The 27272-nt window shown below is 38.0% G+C and overlaps 1 protein-coding gene across 1 annotated transcript in view; it reads right to left on the bottom strand.

Moving 5' to 3' along the window:
• The window catches only part of NDUFAF2 (NADH:ubiquinone oxidoreductase complex assembly factor 2), a 65211-nt gene that overhangs the window by 15016 nt on the left and 22923 nt on the right, over positions 1 to 27272 (bottom strand). Inside the window, exon 2 of the mRNA XM_051641952.1 lies at positions 7782 to 7871. Coding sequence (XP_051497912.1) covers positions 7782 to 7871 — 90 coding nt within the window. The remainder of the gene's footprint in view (positions 1 to 7781; positions 7872 to 27272) is intronic.

Below are 27272 nucleotides of genomic sequence, written 5' to 3'. Positions count from 1 at the left end.
CCCAGACCTGACTGAGGACCTGCAGAGCCCTGACTACACCATGTCCTGTGGCCCTGTGGCATGCCCCACTGCATCAAGGGGGAGGGCACGGGAACCCAGTGAAGGCTTCCTACATCTCAGTGCATTAGTGCGGGAAGAGACAGCAGAGGAATGAAAGCTGTGGCAGTGATAACTGTCCTGTGGCTCAGGTTTTCCATTATGAACCAAAACCAGCAGAATTATGCCCACTCCTACTGCAGACAATGGTGCTTATGGTGGGACTGATGGGAGGCAGCAATCCAAAGGGACCCCATTGCAGACAGATAAGCAGCACTCTGTTGGGTCTTGCTTCATACTAGAGATAGCTACAACTATTACACGCTTTATGTAGACTAATTACCTGACTGTGGACAAGGCAATATCCATCAGTCTTTAACAGTTTCACTACTGTACCATTTTTTCATGTCTTTTCAACCCACACAATTGGTAGGTACCAAGTTGTATATTTTGTAGACATTTGTCTTTTCTGCTCATATTCTTCAAATGAATGAGTAGCAGAATGCTAGTGGCCAGTAATGAACAGACGTACAAACATAAGGAAACCCAGTTCCAAGTGCAGAGCAAAACATTCTTTTGTATGTTTGTTTGGATAATTGCTCAAAAATTAGAGCAAAAATGACATTTTCCTTAATCCCCATTCAAATTCCTGGTATGACCTGTAGCTGTCTAAAAAGTTTTAGAAATGGTTTAAGAAGGAATTATTCAAAATTTTAGTTTTCTAATACTATGTCTGCTGTATCTTGAGGGGAACTAGGGAATGAGTTGGACAGCAAGTCCAGAACACGAAAAGCTGCACAGACTCATAATGTTATCTCACTACTGAAAATGCAATTATGCACACGGTGAAACACTAAAACCACTTTGCTGCAGCAACATTATGAAACTGGTTTTAGGAGGAATAGCTTCTGATTAACGTAAGAATAGAGTTAAGGCAGCTTTGTAATTAGCCATGATGGCAAGACCAACAGCCTCAACTGAAGATTAATGGTAATATATCTGTAATGATAGGATGGCAAGGTATCACTTTTGGTTCTTGTCTATCAGATGATGCTTTCTGAAGATACGTTCTTTTAAATACCATTATCAAACATCTTTTCCTAAAAGCAGTCCCTGCCAGCTCTTCTCAACTGTTTTCTGCTCCTAACAAAGATTAGACCCAAATTTGCCACTGTGGAGAAGTGATTGAGCCCTGAACAGTCAATACCACCTTTTCTGCAGAAGACTTATGTTAGTGGAGAGAAAATCAGCCCATTAAGATAATCCAAAATACACCTGAATTATTTTGTATTAGAACTATATTAGAACTTCTAATTAGAATTAGAAAACACTTTGCATGTACCTGTAGCAATCGGAAGCACTTAAATTTTATGAGGATTTCCAATTGCAAAATGTGGTGAGATCAGAGACTAAACTGGCAAGACTGAAACTGCCACTTCTCAGCTGGCAGCCTTGCAGACACTTTGTAAAATGACCAAAAATGCTTCTAGAGAAACTCATAGCACACAAGCCTTTTCTCCTGACAGAAGTCATCTTTGTCCATATTAAGCAACAGTTCCAACATCATACAGAAAACCAAGTAAGTGGTAGAGATATCAGGTATAGTGAAGTATGTATATTAGACATTAGCCAATAAAATACAGATCTGGAGAACAACAAAAAAAAAATAGTAGTTTAAAATATGTTGAAAAAAAAAACAAAACTATTTAGACCTTCAAAATTCATGGGATTACTTTCAACTAAGTATCATGTTCTGCCTAGCCATGCCTTGCCTCTGTCAAAGGGAAGTACAATACTGCAGGGGAGCAAGGGACTGACACGCCATAATGGTCACCAGTATCAGCCTTTATTAATCCGTTACATCGCATTCTTACACCTTTTTCTCCTGTCCACACACCTTACACTTCCTTCCCATTGGTTAACAGCTTCTGTTCACACGTTCTATCTTACTTTGTGATAGGTTACAAGTTTCTTACATTTTCTTACAAGAATGTCAACACATCCATATCTCTCTCATACCTTCTTTTCCCACAAACATGTTTGTCTCTGACTGTCAAGGGCACAGCTGTAGTTGTGGCCTGTAGCTGATGCCCACACAATACCACTGGTTTCAGTTCCACAGCTCTCAGTACCTAAACATTGCTTCATTTTTTTTGAAACTGCCAGTAGTTTCTTAAAGCACCATCTGCATTTTAACATCAACTGATTACAGTTAGTGACTCCTAAAGATAAATTTTTAGAATCTGAAATCCTACAAAAATTAAGCTGCAGTTATGAAGCACTGTTGAAATGTAGCCATTGCAATTGATTTTCTTTCAATAGCATATAGGACTTTTAGGCAGTTATTTGATTAATCATTTTCAGATTAATGAAATATTTCTATTAAAAGATTTTATCATTTAATTATCTGCCTCAGTTTAGCAGTCCACAGCCAGAACAGTGAAGGGTAACACAATGACACGTCCTGTGAACAAAAGCTGTGAAGCAAGGAGCACTAGACCACATATTTGAATTCATTACTAGATCTCAATTAGTACCAACACTCAAAAGCAACAAAACAATCCTTAATTTAGGAACATTGTTTGTATCCAGCATTCCATTATCAGACTCCATCTATCTAAATACACAAATAACTCACACAGTTGTAACACTGTGCTATAAAAAGCATCTGAATGCACGGTTTTACAGGAGCTATCAACCTTTCTTCTTTCTAATAAATGCCTGGACTAAAAATATTTTCCAGTTTAACCCTAAATAAAACTTGCTGATAAAATGATTGAATAGCACTTTCCTAATAACTCCAGGTAAGTTCATTTTAACATCTCTAATTAGCTGCATTAGAAAATAATTATTTAATGAAAGATTCCCTCACTGTTGCATAGCTGAGAAATACAGTAACGAAATTTACTAACATCTCTTTATAGCCATAAGATTAAGTTAGCTGGCTTTGGTATATAATATCGCCACTGTGCAAATCAATTTCTGAAATATTCTACAGAAACCACAGATCAAGATACATTAAAGGATTAAAAACCATCATCTGAATTGAGTATATTTTTGTATATTGTACTTCAGCATCTTAACAGTTTCATCAGTCTTTCAAAACCAATATATCTTTCTAGTAATTCACTTGACCACTCCTCAGTCTTTGAGGAGAACAGAAGGGTTCTAATATATTTAATCCCCAACAGTTTTCAGGTGGTTCTCTTTGAGACAGAAAATTTAAAAAGCCTTTCCAATTTTTCCAAAATGTCAACAATATTTTGAGCATCCAAGACAGGGTACAAAAAAAACACCAACACCTCTTAAGTCGGGTATAGAAGAAATTCATTGTAACAATTAAAAGAATAATGAATTACAAAACTACAGTGATTTACGACTGAGTTAGCACTAATTTTAACAAAATTCAAAGAAATAATAAATTGAAATTAAGGCATCTTGAATTACCTTTGAAAAATCTAGACAGTGAATACAATTGAGCAATGGAAGAGCTCTCCCTCCTTGCTCTGTGCTCTCCATTACTTTTAGCCAATGCAAGTTTAAATTACTAAACAGTTTATACCACAGTTAGGTATTTGTTGATGGAAACAAGGCAGGTAGGTGCTTTATTACATATTATTCAAAAATCATATGCATACACGCATGCATTTAATTAAAAAGTATTCAGTGACAGTTACAGCTGTAAAACATTTCCACATGAACACTCCCATTTCCTTCGCTAACAAAACAAAATGTCCTCACCGCTGTCAGCCAAGATACTTTAAATTTGATAAAGCAGAGAAGGTGGCATGTATGTACTGAGCACAACCAAAACATGCATCCCTGCTCCCAAGGCTTTGGGAAAATGAGTCATTGTCTCAATTTCAAAATAATTATGCTACTGCTTCTTATTTTATTTAGATTGCACTTCCTGCATTCTGTGCTCATTGTAATGCTACTTTTGTCTAAAAGGAATTTTGCAAGATAGCTGGACCTTTCCCTACCTTGAGACTTTTGCATTCTTCATTCTTCCATCAGCACTTATTTGCATTCTCATTAGTATGCATGAGATTTTCATTGAACTTTAAGACTCCTACTGGCACATAATGCACCATAATGAGTGTAAAAGTGAGCATGCAAATTAAGACTCCCATTAATCACTAAATGTTACCAGGTAAGAAAAAAAATAAAAGGCTAGGAGCAGATGAGCAATATAATGCTGCATGAAGCATGCAACCTCATGAATCTCTATAGGTATGTAAAATTACTGATCTCTCAGGAGCACTATTGGCATGTCCTGAGGCGGTAAAGTACACTTTCTACAGTAGGTGAATACTCAGAACTAACATTACAGAAAAGTTATCTGTTGTTTGCAGCCATATTGCCTAGAGAAAAGTGTGGTACTCTCACTTTGTAGTAAAATATGAGGGCTCATCTAAAGAAAAACACGTAACATTTGTATTGTGTGTATGGATTATATTCTAAACTCAAAACTACAGTACAAAAGGAAAAACACCTTTGGATTTTTAAAATGAAAATCAACTTAATTTTATGTGTACAAATAGCTAACACTAAGACTAAGGAGAACACAAGGGATTATGTTTCTGTTCTTTTAATATTGAGCATGCTTCAGTTTTGCAAAAGTCTCAATGGACACTCATAACTTTTGTAAAATTAATGTGCTTTAGAACTTACAATATTTAATCCTGTGGAGTACTTAAAACGAGCACCTTCAGGAGAAAAATTCCACGCATGTCCTTCAGGAGTAATCTCTTGGCTGTGTACTCTATAAAATCTCAGGGCTAGTTCACAAACATCCTCTCCAGAGTCTGAGACACAGCTTATATAGATTGAGTCTGTAATCAACATGACTGGTTTATCTACTGCCTTTATAGTTTTCTACGTGGTCTCTGGTACTTTATTACATGTTTACAAACTCATAAACACAGTGCCAAAATCAGCCCCTTATTTTACCACTTTCCAGACTGACTATCTTAGATACACAAAGACATTTAATTCAGACCCTCTTCAAATTTCACTACAGCCTGCTCCCACTCCTTAAACAACACTTTGTCCCTGGTTTTGTGCAAGTTCTCCTCAGACAACTCATGTGTTTAAGTATTTCCAGGGACAGTACTTTTATTCATTTTGGTCACAAGAGGTTTCTTTTCTAGTCATCACATACTGTGTGAAAAAAAGTTTCGCATTAATGACTACCCACAAGCGAAAAAACTAACTCCTGGCATAACAGACACCACACAGGTGAAAGCAGCTCTCTGCAGATCCTGAGAAAAAGGAGAGGAAATGAGGCAACAGGATCTTTAGCACACTTCTTTAAAGCTAAAAGTCTGGCAAGGAGATTGCTAGGCTTCTAAAGCTAGGCAAGGAGATTGCTCTTGCTGAACCAGTCAAAACTGAAGTGAAGAGGCTGCAGATGTCAAAGTGCATACACAGAATTTGGAGCAAAGGCCCCTGGAGACGTAAGCATGTGCCCATCAGAGAGGATTTGGAACACTAAAAAATCAAAAAAAGTTCCAAGAGTAAAGAGGAAACAGAAGTCAGGAAATTTATATAGCATTTTAATTTTATCTTTTATTGTTCAGAGAAAACAGTAAGTATTTTTGAAATCCATCTGCAAAGTCTCAGACTATTTACTGGAACGATAAGCATCCCCAACAGCATGAATTACAGAGTGGACACCCACAGAAAGAATGCATCAGGAAATTTTCAAGAGTCTTGGCAGAAGACAGAGAATAGAAGTTCAGCACAGGTCTTGTGGGCCTGGTGAACTTATAGACCAACCTTAAGGAGTAAAAAACAGGGACAGAATTGTAATGAGCCTCGTAGCTAAAAACCTTGTGTTGAACTGTTCCCACTCGGGTAACTGGCTTCTGTAGTGTTGTTTGAACTCTACTCTTTCACACTTTCCCATTTCTTACTCATTGAGAATTGTTCATTTTACAGGAGGCAGAAAAGAAGCAGTGGACTGGACTTCAGAGTATCCCACATTCCTAATTCACACCCTAACATGTAGCAAAGGCACAGTAGTTCTCAACAGCCTCTATACCCACAGCAGAAGTACCAGTTTTGGCTTTTAAAAATGATGCTATACTTTCACTGCTTAAACTGTAATGTTTAAATTTGCATTGGACACAAAAAATACAGGTTGGCCTTTTTTGTGGAAGTCCTATACTTTTATCTGCCACTATCATGCACTACAAGCTCATTCTGCTTAAGGAATGCACAGGGGAAGAAAAGATGCATGTATTTTTTCTTTCTGTTTCTTGAGATATTAATTACTTAAGAGGAAAAGACAGTTACCTATCTCCATACTGTTAATTTTCCGTTTCTCTGTAAATTCTACTTGGTGCTGGCAAAAATCACAAATTAAAAAAATGCAGTTACAAAGATGAGGAAGTTAAGTGTTAAAAGTGTAACTGCAGCTCACAAAAAATGGGACTAGCCAATTGTCTTTTTTTCTTTAAGACAAGCCTGAATTAAGATGCCTTGGCTTCTAAAAATGCATTTCAGATCTTGCAGCTGCATCTTTTTAGGCAAGTTCATACTGCAGGGCACCTGACCCTTGAGTCCAAGGTCCCTGTACTGGTGCTTGCCTAAAGCATCCTTCCAAGCAGCTGTACCCTCCCTTGCACCACACTGCCAATTTGTGCTAAGGTTTCTGAAGAGACATAGTGCAGGCTTATTAGTGCTACACCAATTCCAGCAGTCTGAAGGAAGAGGCCCACATAGCAAGTCGGTTGGACCAGTCTAAGACCCTTTGTGATAGGGTGATTAGCCCACATCCATCTAAGACAGTCTAACTGTTGCTGTTAATTCCAGCCAAGTGCAGAAGAGACTATTGGATTGCTTTTTTTGACTGTTAGAAGGCAGCAGCAGGTCTTAGATGAGAATTCATTAACAGCAGAGCAGTTATCTGAGGTTTTATATATGCTTCTCAGTGTTTGTGGGTGCAGACTGATTGCACGACTGTCACCCAGACCTAGGATGACCAGCAGTGGATAGGGAACTTTTGTATGAGGAAGTACAAACTCACAAAGTTGGATTAGGTAGATACTCATTCAAGCACTAGATGATTCAGTAAGTACAAGTCTAGCAGGCTGCTGCTGTCCTTCAGAAGAAGGCTATCTCAGACTGCTAAAGAATCAGGAGTAACTAGGTTAAGATTTTCCAGCCAACTGTGGGTACTGCAGCAGTAGAAGACAAAAGCTGTTGATACAGGTGTTTTGCCACAGTTAGCGAATGCTGCTAATAGGGTTGAAAGACCTTTGAGAAGCCTTTAGCTGTTAATATTACCCTTAATAAATAACAAAAGACTGATTAACTGTTAACAGGTTTTGCAGTTCCCTAAAATATTCTGCAAAGAGTATAGGACACCACATACCACCATAAAAAACAAAAAAAAAGTCCCATGACTGTGCCACATATAATTCAACGCAAATACAAATTAACACTGCAGTGAAGGCATAACTAGAAAGTTTAAACGTATTAAGTTTTGGTTATTTTATTAGATGCCCCTTAGTAACAAGAGAAAGTAGTGATCATACAGGCTTTACATATTTATTAAGTACTGATTTCCTAAACATAATTTATCCTATTTGCCAAGGGGTTACTTTAAGGTTTTACAGTAACTATGCAGTTAAACAAAAGCCTGCATTACTCAGAATGAAAGATAACAGACAATCTATTCACATTTACATTCAATGGCAAAATTCTCTTGAAATAAACCCAAAATATTCAGGATTTACCTTCCCATTCTGTTGGAAAGTCACCCACTTCATACTGATATGCTTGACGATTTATTGCTTCTACAAATCTTCTTTCTGGTATAATCTGACCTACAGTGCAAAAAAAAAAAAAAAGAAAAAAAAAAAAGGCAGTTAAATGTATTTCTATACAATATTTAAAACTGATGTTTATGTTATTGTTTTGAAAAGACTGTATACTTATTCACAAAATCACAATGTCTACAGGATAAAAATGAAGGATCAAAATAGTGAGAAACCTGTTACAATGTAGATGTCAATTTGAAATGCTATGTTTTCCAGTAACTTTAACAAAAGGCACTATGTACTACAGCTGACTTGGATTATCAACAACAAATACATTTCTACCCAAGTTATCCACCTTATTATATCCCGCTTTTTGAGCATGCTTCTCTGAAGAAGTGCTAATCAGTTTTCTATCAACTTTTCTTTCCTTTACCTGGATACCTCCCACACCATTGCTGGTGACAGATAAGACACTTGTTGCTGTTCTTGAGTCAAAAATCAGCACTGAAAGTTCACTGGTTAGCTTTGCAAAACAGTCAGACCACATCACCTCCAATCACTAGCAACTGCTCTGTGAACATCAGCTTTTTCACACATGCTTGCAAACCAAATATTTTCTATGTTAAAGCCAAAACCCAGTAGATAGCTCTCTGGTAAAGAACTTTCATGATATTGAAAGGAAAACCTGTGTGGAGAATCTGGATCTACATCCCACCCACAGATTCTACTGCTGCCAAAGAGGAAGAATTAAGATTCAACTAGTGACACAGCACATAGCAGACCAACTGTCAGATATCATGCTCCTGTATAGAGAAAGAGTATTTTAATTTGGTTTTTAAATTAGCAGGTAGTGGAAAAATGTGGAGGTTCCCCATCCCTCACAGGGAAAAAATGAACAACATTTGCCAGGCTTTTAATCTCAGATTTTTACCTCCCTGGGAGGCTGACAGGGAGAATTTTGACATTTAGAGGAAGCACAAAGAATAATCTGCATAAAATATTTTCTCTCATAATGATTTGATTAATGTAGTTCATTCCTACAGTATGCTTTCAACAAGTATTTCAAATGAGGTTATTTTAAAACTGATAGTAGTCAGGAGTTACAATTCACCCATCTCTAGCTAATAGCTAGATTGCATACTACTGTTCATCAGTAAGTATTTGATACAGTAAAATAAGAACTTGTATTGAAATTGCAAGGCATTTTCTAAGTAGCTTCTTTAGATTAATATTTTTTATTCATTTTTAAGCAATGTAACATTTTTACTGTTTCAGATATGCCACCAGACAAAGAAAAGTGTAGCATACTTTTACCTCTAAGATTAGGTTTTTTAAATTAGTGTTGGATTTATACGTATTTCTTTATAAGTACACAGATCCTATATGCTGAAGATACTATGTTTCATATACTTGCTTTAAAATAATTTCTTTTTAACAATATAATGGATAATGCCATTTCTCCAACTGTTTTTATCTACAAAGCAAAACAAAAATACAGAATTACTTTCTTTCCATCAGAAAAAGATTTCCAGAAAAGCTGAAGACCTATCTAATTAGGTCTGATCCTAGTTAGGCCTCAGAATTTACACTCCACTCCACTGTTTGAAAGTCATTAGATTTTACTGTTAGCACAGCACCTTTTAAAAAACTGTCCATAATCTGAGTCCTACACAGGCAGAACAGTCTGAGTAAATGAACAGAAACAACAGTAACAAAAAGTATATTTTTCTACCTGCTACCAAAGCCTGTGATTGATGTTAGACCTTTATTGATTCTCTAAGAAAATGTTTTCAACTAATCTACTTTTAACAAAATACACCACTTTTATTCTGCTACAAGCTTTTATAAGACACATGTGAAACATTCGTTCTACAGATCACACAATCAGATCACATCATAGAGCCAAACTCAGCATTGTTCTTCCCAAGAATGTTATTTTGAAGAATCTTCACACAGTAGTGCCAATAGCTTTTAAGCCTCTCTGCATTTGTGATGCACATGCAACACTAATTAACTTCAACTGTCTGATTTGCCTTGTCCCCTAGGTTTCTTTTGGCAGACCACCACTGACAATTAATTTACATAGACTTATCTACTGAAGACCACACTGGGCCATTTTAGAGGTAATTAAAGCCTTTTACAGTCTAGAAAAGTGTTTTTTCATACTAACGATATCGACTACTTTCCTTATATTAATTAACTCCCACATTTTTTAAAAAATACTGTGGGTTTTGCTACTGCAAACTTCACTTGTAAGTGTATGCATATGAAGCAATTACAAATTGAAATGTAAGAACCACTATTTACAGTTTTAGCTTTAAATTTAATATAATTTTACCTTGACCGCTGGATCTTCGAAAAAAATACTGTGAGGTGGGATTATATAAAACATAACAAATTCAAAGAACAATAGCTTATACTCATAAAACAAAAAGTGAATTAATTCAGAAAGAATTTAACAGATGTATAGATTACTTTCATAGAATACACAGGTATAATTCACACAAAACACTGAATTAGCCTTGATTTGCAACTTTGCAGAAGTTAAAAGCAGGCAAAATGGCCAAGAAGCCTAAGTAATGAGCAGATCTTTCAGCAAATTATATAGAATGTACACATTTTAGACTTATATACCTTCTTACTGTACGTATTTTCTCTAAGTCTTTCTTCCCAGTCTATTCTAAAGTCAATGTGTGATGACTGAAGTGAGTTTGTATAAAAGCCTGAAAACAAAAGTGTTTAATAGAATTTGGGCAGCCTGTCTGCACAAGAAAGGGGAAGGAAAAATCGAGCAAGGGAAATACTAAGTGAAATGTGATGTGCTATTAAATGACTTCATGTATTATTTTCTGAATTCCTGCAGTCCCATCTATAGCATATGAAGCCTAGACATCAAGTTATACTTCCATATATACACAGATGTTATAAAATTAATATTTATTTTTTTCCTGATAATTCTAAGGAACAGCCTCTCTTCCGTGGATAAAACATTATAATTGCTTCCACTGCAGTCACTAAATCTGATATATCCACATCCACACTAAGGAAAACCCATTGAAGAACCCTCCCGATCAAACTACAGTTAAATAATGAATAATCCCAAACCTGTGTTGTTCTATAACCTAATCATTATTCTTCCCATTTATATATATAGAGAGATACAATATATAAACACACACACAATTTTAAAGTTCTTCAGCAGCCCTAGATGGATTTTTGCTGTTTAGAAATATGTTACTTGAAATGGAATTCTCCATTAACCTCTAAGAATATTTGTCTAATGTGTACAGCTAGAACAACCTAAGGCACACAGGCTCAATGAGAGAAGAAATGGGCCCATCAAAAAGGAACTGGATATTTTTTGGCACCTGAACTGAGCAAGAGCCCCTGCCAGCTAGGAAATGCCAGTATGTTTTGCAGCCAGCAGATGGAATGAGGATCATGTTCTCACACGCATGTGCACATGGAGCTACCTGGTTAAAACAACAATTCACAATTCCCATTCAAATTGAATGAATCTCAGATGTTCACAAGAATGCAGAATCAGGACTCCTTTGCCTTGCTGATTTGCACTGTCTGCATGGAAAAAGCCCTTGGAAGAAATATTTTATTAATTTGATAATTTTTTTTAAATGCACAGACTTTGTTTATTTAAAACAAATGGACTAAATTTCAGTTGCACAGCACTGCTGTACAGTTTATGATGAAACAAGCCATTTTAACTTCATTTATCAACTACATTATTTCACCATCAGTAACAACATAAACTCTACCTACCAGACACAAAACCTTCTAAATTTTTTTTCAGCAGTATCTTACAAAGCTCAGTAGAATGGAACCCCCATTTCTTTCCTCTTGTCTGGTTAACATTTAGACTAAATGTAGTTTTTGCAAAATATTAAGCAGTTCTTAAGTTAGCAAATCAACTGACCTATCATCAGTTCTTCATACAAAGCAGAGAAAGAACTACTTCTCTAGAGGCAACAAAAAGGAGATTATTTTTCTATAGGCTGCAGGAGTGGCCCATCATCTTCAGAGCAAGATATGAAGTTCTCATTTGTCTTGGGGAAGAAAGAACAGTTTGTTTTGAAGAAAGGGAAAAAGGTGAACATTAATTTATGCAAGCCTAGATTCCTAGTTTGCATAAATTTTTAGCTGAGGGACCCTGTTCATTGGTGAACATCTTCATGCTACCTCATGGTCAGAATTCTACTATTTCTGTGATAAACTTCAGCTTAGGAAAGATGTAAATATTTTAAGATAACACTTTTCTCTCAAAAAATTCTGTTTTGATTTTTTTTAAAAAAAATATTTATATGAAGTTAATTAATTATTGCTGAGACAAATTAGTTTTTTATTCATACAAGAAACCAACACAATAGTCTAAAATAAAATACGAAATTTAACAACATGTATTATCATACAGAGATGGTGGATGGTGGCAGAGCAACTGACGCCATTTACCTGGATTTGTGAAAGCTGTTTGACACTGTCCCACATGACATCCTGGTCTTCAAACTGACAAGACATGGATTTGACAGATAGACCACTCAGTGGATAAGAGATTGGCTGGATGGCCACACCCAGAGAGTTGTGGTCAATAGCTCAATGTCCAAATGGAGGCAGGTGATGAGTGGTGTCCCTCAGGGGTCAGTATTGGGGCCAGTGCTGTTCAACATCTTTGTTGGAGACATGGACAGTGGGATTGAGTGTAACCTCAGCAAGTTTGCTGATGACACCAAGCTGTGTGGTGTGGTTGACACCCAAGAGGGAAGGGACACCATCCAGAGGGACCTCGACAGGCTGGAGAGGTGGGCCAGTGCCAACCTCATGAAGTTCAACAAGGCCAAGTGCAGGGTCCTGCACCTGGGTCGGTGCAACCCCAGGCACAAATACAGGCTGGGGGAAGAATGGCTGGAGAGCAGCTCTGAGGAGAAGGACTTGGGGGTGATAGTAGATGAGAAGCTCGACAGGAGCCGTCAGTTTGTGCTGTAGCCCAGAGAGCCAAACACATCCTGGGCTGCATCAAAAGAAGCGTGGCCAGCAGGGCCAGGGAGGTGACTCTGCCCCTCTGCTCTGGTGAGACCCCACCTGGAGTGCTGTGTAGAGTTCTGGAGCCCTCAGCACAAGAAAGATATAGACCTTTGGAGAGGGCCCAGAGAAGGGCCACCAAGATGATCAAAGTCCTGGAGCACCTCTGCTATGAAGACAGGCTGAGGGAGTTGGGGCTGTTGAGCCTGGAGAAGAGAAGGCTCCCAGGAGACCTTACAGCAGCCTTCCAGTACTTGAAAGGGGCTACCGGAAAGCTGGGGAGGGGCTTTTCATCAGAGAAGATAGTGATAGGACAAGAGGTAATGGTTTTAAACTGAGAGACGGGAGATTTAGGTTAGATATTAGGAAGAAATTCTTCACTATAAGGGGGGTGAGGAACTGGAATGGGTTGCCCAGGGAGGTTGTTGATGCCCCATCCCTGGAGGTTTTTAAGGCCAGGTTGGATGAGGTTTTGTGCAATCTGCTCTAGTGGTAGGGTTCCCTGCTCATGGCTGGGGGGTTGGAACTTGATGATCTTTGAGGTCCCTTCCAACCTTAATGATTCTATGATTTACACATATAGTTGTATTTTCTCCAATAAAATTAATATATTTAAAGTAATCTAAAATTCTGTATCCTTTATAAAATCATAACAGAAACTAAATTAAACTTTTAAGAGTAGGTAGTATGGCCACAGGCTGCTTTGTTCTATGGTTCTGACCTCAAAATAAATAGGATCAGTGATTTCCAGTTTCAAAGTGATGCAGCGTCAGGCAAGATTAAACTTGCTAATTGCTGAATGAGCAAGTCAAAAAAAGCTGTAAGTACAAGGCACTCAGGGTCAAAAAATCATTTTTTGACAATGCCAGTGTCAGGGATCTGCTTGGTAGTATATCATGGCATAAAACCCTAGATGGGAGAGGAGCCCAAGAATCTGGTCAATATTCAAAGATTACCTCCTCCAAGCCCAGGAGCAATGCATCCCAAGAAAGAGGAATGGAGGCAAGAATGCCAAGGAGACCTGCATGGATGAACAAAGAGCTCATGGAAACTCTTAGACAAAAACCAACCAACCAACCAACCAAAAAACTACACACAAAAAACAAAACCAAAAAAAGTCTTGAGGATGGAAGCAGGGACAGGAAGCCTTGGAGAAAAAGAAAGAAGTAGTCCGAGAAGTCAGGGATCAGGTTATGAAAACTAAAGCTCAGATAGAGTTAAACCTGGCCAGGAACATCAAGGGTAATAAAAAGGGCTTCTATAGGTACAGGAGTAAGAGGCAGAACAGGGAAAGTCAGGGCCTTCTCCAGGAAAAAACAGGAGACCTCATCATGGAGGTTATGGAGAAGGCTGAGATACTGAACAACTTTTTGCCTCCGTCTTCACTGGCAAGGGCTCTGATCACATTATCCATGTCACAGAAGACAGAGGCAGAGACTTGGAAAAGGAAGATCTGCCCATGGTAGAAGAAGAACAAGTTCAAGTCCATCTAAAGAACCTGAAATTGCACAAGTCCGTGGGACTTGACAAGATCCATTCACAGTTCCTAAAGGAGCTGGCAGGCAAAGTTACAAAGCTGCTTGCCATCATGTATGAAAACTCACGGCAGTCTGGTGAAGTTCCCACAGGGTTTTGTGCAACATGGTCTAGTGGAAGGCATCCCTGCCATTGCATAGGGGTTGGAACTAGATGATCTAGGTCCCTTCCAACCCAAACCATTCTATGATTCTATGAACTTAGTATTATTTGCTACTTTGTATTAACTGCTGTTCCTGCTATTCTACACAGTGTTCCAAAATAATTTTCCCCACTTTGCTTTTTATTTTCTACAGCATTTACAACTAACATCTAAGAAGGTGGAAACAGTCAGCCATGTTTAATTTACTTGGTTAACAGATTTTGTCAATACTATTAATTAAATATTATTTGTATCCCACTAACAATGGATTTGACATGGCACAAAAAGACTAAGGGTAGGCTGGTGTCACAACAGAAGCTGAAGATAATCAGGACAGTTGTGAGTTTGTTTACATTCCAGCAAACCTAGTCACAGCAAATTCAGAGCTTTGTTAATTTCTCCCAATTTATCTCTGAGTTTGATACTCTTCCAGTCTTCATTCACAGCAGGCAACACTAGCCCAGATAGTGTATACTTTTACTGCAGCTTCTTACTGCAGCTCTAATGTACCTTAGAAAAAACCCTATGGTCTAAGTAGTTTAAACACAGATGAGATCAGAGTTATGGGTTCAGGTCTCCCACAGGACAGTAAGCTTTTTGGTTTTAATTGTCATGAAGTCAACAGAGAGGATGCAAATTTTAACTTGGAATTTAGAAAGGAGAGAGATCTAGCTTTGCCAGAAACATGTCCCAACTTAATATGTTTTGACAAAAATCCATATTGACATAGCAGCAGCACATCTGATGTTGTCCCAAAAGACTTTGCTTCTCTGAAATTTCCACTGACAAGGACTTGTCTCATCTTGATAGGATCCACTGCCAGTTTCCTAGGGAAAGGGATCTCTATATAAATTAACTTCAAAAGCTTCTCTAGGACAGACTGTTATTGCTCCGGGGAAGTTCTCACTCTTGCAAATTTGACCAACATCTGCTTGTAGTATGGGTCGCATGACTTTGTTCCAAATCTTAATTCAGGATGTTAACTTCACAAACCTGACATTTGGTGCCATCTAGATTCTGCCCCTTATAAGTACATGAAGAACAAAAAAGTTCTTGCAAACAAGGCTTACTATCCAACTATTTACTAACAACTGTATTCTGGGCTGTATCAAAAGAAATGTGGCCAGCAAGTCAAGGGAGGCAATTCTGGCCCTCTAGTCCATTCTCGTAAGACCCCACACCTGGAGTACTGTGTCCAGTTCTGGAGGCCCCAACACAAGAAGAACATTGATCTGTTGAAACGAGTCCAGAAGAGGGCCACAAAGATGATGAGGGGCCTGGAGCCCCTCTCCTATGAGGACAGGCTGAGAGGTGGGGCTGTTCAGCCTTGAGAAGGCTCCAGGGAGACCTCATAGCCACCTTCCAGTGCCTGCAGGGGGCCTACAGGAAAGCTGGGGAGGGACTTTTTGCAAGGGTGGGTAGTGATAGGACAAGGGGTAATGGCTTTCAACTGAAAGAGGGTAGATTTAAGTTAGACCTCGGGAGGAAATTCTTCAGTGTGCAGGTGGTGAGACAATGAAGGGGGTTACTCAGGGAAGTTGTGGAAGCCCCATCCCTCAAGTGTTCACAGCCAAGCTGAATGGGGCTTTGCGCAACCTGGTCTAGTGGGAGGTGTCCCTGCCCATAGCAGGGGGGTTGCAACCAGATGGCCTTTAAGATCCCTTTCAACCCAAACCATTCTATGATTCATAGAATTATAGAGGTTGGAAGGGACCTCGAAAGATCATCTAGTCCAACCCCCCCTGCCAGAGGAGGGTCACCTAGAGCACATCACACAGGAATGTGTCCAGGTGGGTCTTGAATGTCTCCAGTGAAGAAGACTCCACAACCTCTCCGGGCAGCCTGTTCCAGTGCTCTGTCACTCTCACAGTAAAAAAAAAATTTCTGATATTCACCTTAAACCTCCTATGCTCCAATTTGTATCCATTACTCCTTGTCCTATCACTGGTCATCACTGAAAAAAGCTTAACTCCATCTTACATATTTGTAAACATTGATGAGGTCACCCCTCAGTCTCCTTTTCTCCAAACTAAAGAGACCCAGCTCCCTCAGCCTTTCCTCATAAGGGAGATATTCCACTCCCTTAATCATCTTTGTGGCTTTGCGTTGGACTCTTTCCAGTTGTTCCCTGTCCTTCCTGAACTGAGGGGCCCAGAACTGGACACAATACTCCAGATGCGGCCTCACCAATGCAGAATAGAGGGGGAGGAGAACCTCTCTTGACCTACTAACCACCCCCTTTCTAATGCACCCCAGGATGCCATTGGCCTTCTTAGCCACAAGGGCACATTGCTGGCTCATGGTCATCCTCCTGTCTACTAGGACCCCGAGGTCCCTTTCACCTACACTGCTCTCCAGCAGGTCAGCCCCCAACCTGTACTGGGACATGGCGTTTTTCTTCCCCAAATGCAAAACTCTACACTTGCCCTTGTTAAACTTCATCAGGTTTCTCCCCGCCCAATTCTCCAGCCTGTCTAGGTCTCTCCGAATGGCAGCACAGCCTTCTGGTGTGTCAGCCACTCCTCCCAGCTTGGTGTCATCAGCAAACTTGCTGAGGGTACATTCTGTACCCTCATCCAGGTTGTTGATGAAGATGTTGAATGACACCGGTCCCAGTACTGACCCCTGAGGGACTCCACTAGTCACAGGCCTCCAACTAGATTTTGCCCCATTGACTACAACTCTCTGACTTCTTCCTTTCAACCAGTTCTTGATCCACCTCACTGCCTGATCATCAAACCCATACTTGATCAACTTATCTACAAGGATGCTGTGGGAGACAGTGTCAAATGCTTTACTGAAATCAAGATAGATCACATCAACCGCTCTACCATCATCTATCCACCTAGTAATTTCCTCATAGAAGGCTATAAGGTTAGTCAAACATGACTTACCCTTGGTAAAACCATGTTGACTGCTCTTGATGACCCCCATGTCTTTGATATGCCTAGAGATAGTGCCAAGAACAAGTTGTTCCATCACCTTTCCAGGGATGGAGGTGAGGCTGACCGGTCTATAGTTACCCGGGTCCTCCTTCTTGCCCTTCTTGTAGACTGGAGTGACATTTGCTATCCTCCAGTCCTCAGGCACCTCTCCTGTTACCCATGACTTACTGAAGATGATGGAGAGTGGAATGACCTATCTATGACCTATCACTTGTGTATGCACTTGGCAAGCAAGCAAAACCCAAACAAACCTATGTCCAGAAGAAAGACCATACGTTAATGCTTGAAACAAGAGCCACATTATTTATTTCTGAGAAAACTTTTATTTCCTTAGTGTAGGAAAAATATTAATGTGCATTTCATCAGGAAAAACTGCTCAATATCACTCTTGCAGTGGTCATGTATGACTGTAAGGAAATTAAACACCTTAATCTGCTAGATCAGGAAATTTTGCCCCTTTTCTATAAAGTAAACAAGAAAGACTTAGAATAGTGCCTTCCAAGCAGGCATAATTCAGTTCTGCCCTATTTAACCCAATACAAGTCATACTGCAGGGTAATAAGGCCTATATGGATTCATTCTGATTTGATGCATTGATTTTTATCTTTTATCTGCTAACAAGAATTATTTTGGTAGTTAGATTCTTAATTTCTTTGGACAGAGATACTGTTTATTTTGCTTAACAGAGAACAAGCGTATCACTCAGCCCTCTGAAAAGACAATCCACTTTTGTAACAGCTGTCAGACATGTAGAGTATACAGGCTGTAACTTGATTCCATTTTGCAGTTAAAAGCAGTTATGCATAATACAATTTTCCAGTTTGACATAAATGTCCCCCTTGTATGGAGCATTAGTCCACACTAAGCACATTTTTACTTAACCACTCCATTGAATGTCACTAACGTATTCAATGTATATACATACATATAACACATATTTTCTATGACCCATTGCCTAATTATGCTTTCAGAAGAATAAAAAAATTACAGTAACATAACATGTAATGTAGACAACTACAGATACCAACAACGTTCAAATCAAAGTTATTCAAAGTGCTAACAGTAAAATCATACCATAGACCAATAAGACTTTTGGAAGAATATCTACACAATCAGCCAGGAAGGACTGGGGTGGGATGAGACTGGGGAAGGAAGGAAAACAAAGGGAACAAAAAGAAAAAAAAAACTACTCTCAGTTTAAGAATGTCTTTACTACAGTTAAAATGTAAATAACAAGTTAAAAAAGAAAGCAGCACAGGCTCTGGGTTTTGTTTTATAAATGCCCACATACCCCTCCTTTCTCCTAGCTGTGTGTTGTCTATGCTATTTTTTTTAAAGACTGCTACCTCCCTAGTCTAGTACTCTGCCCTACAGGTATCTGTCAAGGACAACAAGCAACTAATAAGAAATTTTGTTTGGAAGCTGTCTCTCGGAATGAAAAAAAAAAAATACACACATACGTGTGTTGTAAGGCTTATTGATAAGCCAAGCTGCAATTTCTGAAACTGGTGACGGAACAAATATTCTAATAAAAATGTAATCAGTAACAGCAGAAAAGATAGGGAGAGGTAAACCAATTATACAGCATGCAATGTTAGTAACCATTTCATTACCCATTTTCCTAAGGTGATCTATAACAGCAGACCTCAAGGAAATCAGGAAGTGTTTTCCCAGCACACTGCTCCCTCCATTCAGTTTACTAAGCCTAACCATACAGCACTGTATCATCATTAGTAAAGTTATGTTTACAGAAAGAGCTTAGTACATTTTAGAACCAAGTCCTTTAAGGAGATGTTCAGAATGTTTCTGAATTCAAACTTTTGCTTAAAGTTAGCAGGAATAGTCTCCCAGAAGTAATTTCATATTAATGACTGGAGAATCAAGAAATTCAAAACATTAACATACAGGTGTCTCATTCTCTGTTTCAGACTCTTTAAATTACAAAACATATTTCTGTCTCCTTGCTCCAAGTGCCAAAAGCTAAACAATTTTTATCTCAATTTTGGCCAACTGTATTTAAATGTCTCTTAAGTGTTTGCTTAAGTTTATGTATTTATTTATTTGTTCTAAATCAAAACAACTCTAGCTATAGAAAGCTCAAGTTTTCAAAGAAATTTACAATAAATGCTTTATTTCAATAATACACTTTTTGTTTTTACAAACATAAGAAAAAATCTGTACAATATTCTAGTAAATTGTTAATGGAAGACACTGTAATTTACGTTGGTCTTGGCAGGGGGGAATCTGCAAAGAACAATGAGATATTTTTATGATTAATAAAGCCAAAAGACACAGGGAAGTCAATGAGTTCTCTACTGAATCTAATGGTATCAAGCCACAACCCAAAAGAGAAAGTATAAAATATTTGTACAAAAAAGAGGCACTGCTCAGATCACTCAGAGAGAAACTTTTTCAAGCTTGCAAAATATTCAGTGCAAATGATACACTCTGTGCCAGTGTCACTTTACTCATCTCCAAACAGAATCACCTCAGAGACAAATAATTTAAAAATACATGCACATGCACACACATATATACATGCAACACGAACATAACACAACAATTTAGAGGCTACTAGAAAATAACCTTTTTGGTACACAGCCAGATGTGAAGATAAGCTTAGTAAAACATCTCATTAAAACACTTGCATGTGGATGGAGAAAAACTTTACTTCTCACCAGTCTGGCAGTCTAACTCCATGTTAGTTTTTATGGAATTATTCTGATAAGCTTATTCCATTGTTGTGGAGTATTGCTTTGAAATCCTTATATGTGGCAATCATTAACCTGTCCCAAGCTGGCTGTGAAATAGTCTTTGGGCTAAGAAGACTCTAAGTCTTTAGTAGGCTAGAAGATATTTTTTCAGTATAAAACTATAAAAGCCATCTTGTGAGGCCTGGGTTAACATCTACATGCCAATCCAAAGATGTGGCACCAGCTCCTATAGATGCATCTAAATTAAAATCTGAGGTATTATCTCACTGGATCTGGTGTGGCAATAAAAATTTGATTAAAATACTGCTATTTTTGACATTGACTGCTGGGCTGAGTTTGTTCACTGTTTACATGGGCCATGTCTATTTGTCTAGAATTCTGACAAATGCTTTTATTTTTAAAATAATCTCTTTTATCATTGTTCTTGAGGATATAGATGCCAGGAGTGTTCCTGAGGATACATGTATCATTACAGAAACTATGCCAATACCTTAGAAATCTGGGTCATGGACAAGGACCAAAACATACTGTTTGTTGTCTCTGATAGCCTTTGCAGCTGAAGGAAAAAACCAACCACAACAGAAAAACCAAGCTATTCTCAAGGAAGGGCAGTTAATTAGCAGTAAGAAAATTACAATCTCTCTGATAAACAGAGCAGTTTGTGAGAGAGTTCAGGACTAAAAGGATTATAAAACTAATAAGGATATTCATTTTGAGACACAATTAATTCCTTCCAAGCAGCAAGATTAAATCTAGCCTTAAATATAATAAAGGAAACCGCAGAGTTCCTTGGATCCAAATGTTCAACAGTATCTTTTACAGAGTCAAGTAAGCGAAAAAATAATGAACCCCTCTCACCACTCTATAAAAATCCCCAAAGCTTAACTCTAGCCAAAGACAGTCTGTAAAGCAAAGGCCCAAATCCACTGGATTGTAAATGCTACAATTCGGCAAGCAAACACATTTAAACTTAAGTAGATCTACAATATGCAAATGTAACACTCCATATACCATACTGGGAGCAGGAAGCCAATCCTGTACAAAAATTAAAAAAAAAAAAAACAGCAGAAAGAGAAAAGGAAGGCAGAACCTGAAGCCTGAATAACTCTTTTAAATACTTGGTACAGCTATTCCACATCATTGCACAGAAAGATTAGCAATCAGTGTGTGTACACTGATTCACTAGGTCTTATATATATAGAAATACTTTACTGTCACAAAGACCAAAAAAAGTTATTATTTTAATTATTCAGTTTTGAGTATGTAATTCTTAAAGAAATGGTCAAGAACTATACATACTACTAATATTCTCAGCGGCAGTACTAATATTCCCAGCCTTGGGAAACCGGCACTGGGTGATATCACAGATCTTCTAACAATTAAATACACATTACCTTTTTAGCAGTATTATTTACAGCAACAGCAATGAGAGGTAATGTTGAACTTACTGAAAGTACCCTTGAATGTTTGGGCCTGGGACAACCGAGCCCTGCAGACTCACCACTGCCAGCTGAACACTGGACACTTCTACACCACAAAGACAAGTGGCCACGGGCCACCAGGTGGCACACAGCCAGTTGGTGGTGGCCAGTTGTCCCTTTCCCTTCAGGTTCAACCTGAACACCCTCAAGGGAAGAAGTCTGCTTTGACACTAATTTCAGATCTTATTCATTACATAAGTATACAAAAACTGTCCTCTAATTGAACTGCAAAAATTGTTTTCTATATGTAAGGACAAAATTGAAACATCTCATTTTTAGAGGTCAAGTTCTCACTCCTCTCTGTATGGAATTTGCCGTTTTGTTGGGTTTTTTTAATAATAATATTTGTTATTATAGGACATTCAGGCTAGTCAGAAGGGATACTACAAATCTTCCTCTAATATGAAACAGTTAAAAAAATTAGAATGCTATTAACAATTACGAGCTGCTGAGCAGTCAACATTCATTCACCTACATCTGTATCATAAATTAATGGAAAAAAAAGATGTTCCGAAAAAGGTGGTCTGTATTTTCTTTTTAGGAGCAACACATTTAATAATCTAAAAAAGCTGAACCTATAACTTCCTGAGGGATGAGAGCACATGGCCTTTATAAATGTTCACAGCTGCCTTAAGTTTTTAAAGCCTGCTGTATCTGTCTGTGATGGTGAACTCGTGTAACAACTTTTTTTTTTTTTTTTTTTTTTCCCAAACAAGTTTCTTCACTGGAAAGAGATTTGAAAATCCTCTGCTAGATCCTCATTGCCATTCTAGTCCCTGAGCTCTCTTCATCTAGCAGCAAGATGCAGCAACACCAGCTCTCATCTTCTGCTCACTGGAAAGCCTTGAGCCTTCTACCTCTTCAAAGCAGAAGAAAACCCAACAGATCATACACCTTCACAATGAACCACTGTGTCATAAATGAATATGCAATAAGCCTGCTAAGAATATGCAACATTACATTATTTTTGCAACAAAAGTGTAAATGATACTAGTACAAATGCCACTTCTTTGGAGAGTTGATAGATGTTCTGTGCTCTGGCATGCAGAAGCTTTCTCCCACCTGTTTTTTTTTTTGGTCTATCAGATTCCAGAAACAGTTTTCTACCAATTACTGTCAAAATGTGTGTAAATCCAGGAATGAAGTACTGAATATTTTCTGTAAATGTATGGAAAACGGCTTAAAATGAGAAATTAGTGTGTATAAAGGGAATTTAGCAAGCACACAGGAAGTGTACTGTATCTTGTACTCTATAAATAAAAACACAATGCAGGAAGATAAACAAGAAGGCAGTCATGCAGGGAAGAGAAATGGGCAAATGACAGAAAGGATATGAATCATAAATGAAATTAAAAGAAAGCTACAGCTCTGTAGAACATCAATTAAACAATATGACTTGACACAGCAGTGTTACAGTCTGGTTTGGATGATTAATTATATTTCAATTATAAATAATTTGCAGACATTCATTACCATCTACTTTTTTTTTTTTTTTCCCCACCAGAATAAATGGAATTATCACAGCTAGGTGCACATACGCTCTCAAAGAGCTAATGCTGTTTCTGGTTTTTACTAAGTTTTAATGCATTTTACAAAGGATTAGGATTTGAGATTGGCAAAGAAAATGCAGTCTTATACAGGGACTGAAAAAAATTACAGGTAATAATGTGCATAGCACTTGAAGGATTAAAGAACAGTAGTACCATTTTATTGTGTTTGCTTTTAATCGCAGAGTATATGGGAGAACACTCATGTATTTCAGCCACAGTCAACACAAGTATCTCACTTATGAAGAAAAGGAATGTTAGCTAAAGCAACTTACCCTTTCAGATGCATTATCCATTTAATGTATAGACATATCCTACAGACATTTATTTTAAACTGCATTAAAAGTTATTTTTATCATACAATTTATATACTTGTATACCTTTTTAATTATATAAATTACAAAATTATCCTCTGAAGTTGCATTTGCACTATTCATATACTCCAAGATAGAGCATTTTAAGAACATGAGAGAATACCTAGTCCTCTCACTAACACAAGTGTCACAAATACAGACCCAGATGAAAGAGTGGGATGCAGATATGTCAAAATAATACAAAAAAAACAAGCTCCTATGGTAGTTAGGTTGCTTGTTCTCACCTATGAAGCAATTACACAAAAACCCTTGCAAAGCTGATGTGACCAGAAATCTTGATATTTTAGAAGGTGGAGGTGGTCCACTTCTAAGTGTGTGTGCCAGCATGGTTAGAAATCTGAGTAGAATAAGACTGATCTCCTGCCCCCCTCTGCAAATGTCACAGTTAAGTTTGGAGGCTGCTGAATGTGTATATTCTGTTCAGAAAAGTGTCTCAATTCATCCAGCAGGTGAAATGTTGGTCTTCATGGGCTAAACTACGGCTTTAGGAAGAGAATGAGAAATACTGCTGTGAAAGTTCAAGTATCAAGAAAAAAATGGTGGGTGGAGTGGGGAAATTTAAGTAAACAGGATCTAAACATGATGTGGTTCTCACAGAATCCCACCTGTGGGACCCTGGCAATCTGTTTTGCAATTCACTGGCATTTTTGGCTGGGGTGATGACCACCAAAATGCCATTTTTAAAGGCAGACTGATAAAAGGAATAGGTTATCACTGATTCAGAGGGACAGCCCACTGGGCAAGACAAGGCCTGAGACCTATCTCCGGAAAGAGTAAGAAGCACTTCCTTGGGAGAATAGGAAGGACTTTTAATACAGGAAGAGAACTGACTGCACCATAACCCTGAACACACAAATAGTTTGCAGGGATGTTGGCTAAGTGTTCAAGGCCAGGCTGGATGGGGCTTTGAGCAACCTGCTCCAATGGGAGGTGTCCCTGCCCATGCAGGGGAGTTGGAACTAGATGATCTTTAAGGTCCCTTCCAACACAAACCATTCTATGATCTTATGAAGTGCATGAAATGTAGCCTACTAAAAAGAAACACTGTACAGCTTCAAGGAAACAAAACACCTAAGACAGACTGAAATAAAAGTAGATAATAATAGAGTCTGCCAGGGTTGCCAAATGAGAAAACATTTTCCATTTCATCACACAGCTGGGTCTAACAGAAACTTTTGTGATTTTGTAAATAACCTCAAAACAAACCAACAAAACGAAGAACATGAACACTGCTTTACCTCTGAAAGTAGCTCATACACTGAACTGATAGTTCAAAACACTGTGACAATAATTTCCCATACTTCAAAATACCAGTACTATGTAGCACATACAGACTGGAGCAGTGAGTTCAAATAAAAGTATCTTATCATCACTTACTTCCAAATTGAAAGTTTAATTTTTAATCAGATAAACTAATTGATCTCTAACATCTTACCCCAAAACCAAACCACGTCTTACTTTCACTATAAGACAGAAAAAATATTACTGAAGAGCACTTAAAGACAATGCCGTATTTCTAATATTCTGATAGGGATATACATCTTGAATCCAAAGTTGTCAGCTCAGTTCTATAAAACAGATTAAATGCTCCATTCCTTGTGCTCTATATTAATTATTATAATAGCATTTGATCCTCAGGATTCCTCAGACCTTAAAAAGAGTCTCAGTAGACAGTTAACATGCCAAAAAACTTCTCACAATTTTACTCCTGTATCCTAATTTGCATAAATGTACAGAATGAATAAAACATATTAAATATATATATGTAATGTATGAGGGCTGAAAGGGAGATACTCAAAATCAGATATCTAAAAAAGGCTGTGCCCTAGTTTTGAAAAAACTTTCTAAACATATTTCTGACTCACTAGTTTCACACTTGACATACAAGTACAGTAAGGTATGTTTATGTTCATCACTCGTATTTTGATTAACTTTCAAGTTTGCTTATATTTACCAAGAAAAACCAGTATGTTTTGCCATATATCTTTATTATATACATATATTACATATATTATTCAATATTTATCAAAAGGTATTAAGGTTAAAAAAAGGAAATAGATTAAAGGCATAATTAGCAATATACTTTATCAAAGAACTAAGAAAACGCTACACTAATGCTTATAGGAGCTTAATTATCATAATTGATAAGGTTAGTATATGCTTTTATAGCTTTCAATATTTAACCCAAATGTTCATTATTTAAGGTTATACAATTAAATATGACATATCTTCCCCTGTACTCAGCACTGGTGAGCCCACACCTGGAGTACTGTGTCCAGTTTTGGGCACCTCAATTCAAGAGACATATCGAGGTGCTGGAGCGAGTACAGAGGAGGGCAACGAAGCTGGTGAAGGGCCTAGAGAATAAATCTTATGAAGAATGCTTGAAGGAGCTGAGAATGTTTAGTTTGAGAAAGAGGAGGCTGAGGGGAGACCTCATCAGTCTCTACAACTACCAGAAAGGTCATTGTAGAGAGGTTGGTGCTGGTCTCCTCTCACAGGTAATTAGCAACAGAACAAGAGGGAATGGCTTCAAGCTGCAACAGGGGAGGTTCAGACTGGATGTTAGGAAAAAATTTTTCACAGAAAGAGGGGTTAGACACTGCAATGGGCTGCCCGGGGGAGGTGATTGAGTCATCATCCCTGGATGTGTTTAAGGGTCGTTTGAATGTGGTGATGGTGGATATGGTTTAGGGGAGAACTTTGTAGAGTAGGGATGATGATTGGACTCGGTGATCACAAGGGTCTTTTCCAACCTGAATAGTTCTATGAGTCTATGATTTTGCATCAAAATAAAATATCTTTACTTGGTTGGAATTATAAGAAAAACAAGTATTTCAAAAGTAGTTGGTATTTTTCGAAAATAAAATTAGACAATACTTAACAGAAAGTACAACAATTTAGTGGATTGATATTAGCAACCTAGAATCATTTAGCTTTCAACAGCTTAAAATTTTTGCCTGATTAAACTCCAGCTTTGCACTGTGGGGTTACGTTGAAACCTCTGCTTCAAAAATGTGTTTCTTGAAGCTGACTCATTAAAGTATTTTCCAGTAACACTGATTCTGAGGGGAAAAGGTACATTTTAGCCAGTTCTGGTGAGTTCAGAGTGATGTAAGTGGTGAAGAAGAAAAAAACCCAAAACTTCACATAGTCAAAGTATTGCAGCAATGTCTGGTCTGCTTTCAAAGCTACTTTGACTTTGAGCAGGAAAATGATAAATTGTAACAGCAGGGACCAAGGACGACATGAAGTCAAAGGCTTTTAGGCCTGAGTTAAGTCATTAATTTATTTTCTTACTCAAATCTCAAAAGTTCCTGTGGTCACTTTGCAAGTTAGAAAAACAAATGTAAATGCAAAAAGGAACATGTAGTCCCCACCAAAGTTTTTCCTGCTTTTGACTTAACTAAGCAAATTTTAGACTACAACAGCAAATACTGAGGTTTAGCTGCTTTCACATTATGAAAGTCCCCAATCATCAACTATTTAAATACTCAGCTGTGTGCCCGCTTGATTTTACCATATTTTCCTGTTACCAGAAGTTAAAGCACCAAGTGCAACTACTGTAGCAAGTAAAAACATATAAAGTTGTGTGCGCGAAAGCATTTAATCTGACAGGGAAAGAAAAAAGACTGCCTTTGGACTGCAATCTTAAGACTCGCATAGCTTCTAACAATCACAACACAGGTGTTAAGAT

Source organism: Apus apus, chromosome Z (genome assembly GCF_020740795.1).
Source record: "Apus apus isolate bApuApu2 chromosome Z, bApuApu2.pri.cur, whole genome shotgun sequence".
Lineage (NCBI taxonomy): Eukaryota > Metazoa > Chordata > Aves > Apodiformes > Apodidae > Apus > Apus apus.
The sequence above is the reverse complement of the archived record's forward strand: the minus strand, read 5'-3'. Positions and strand labels throughout refer to the sequence as shown.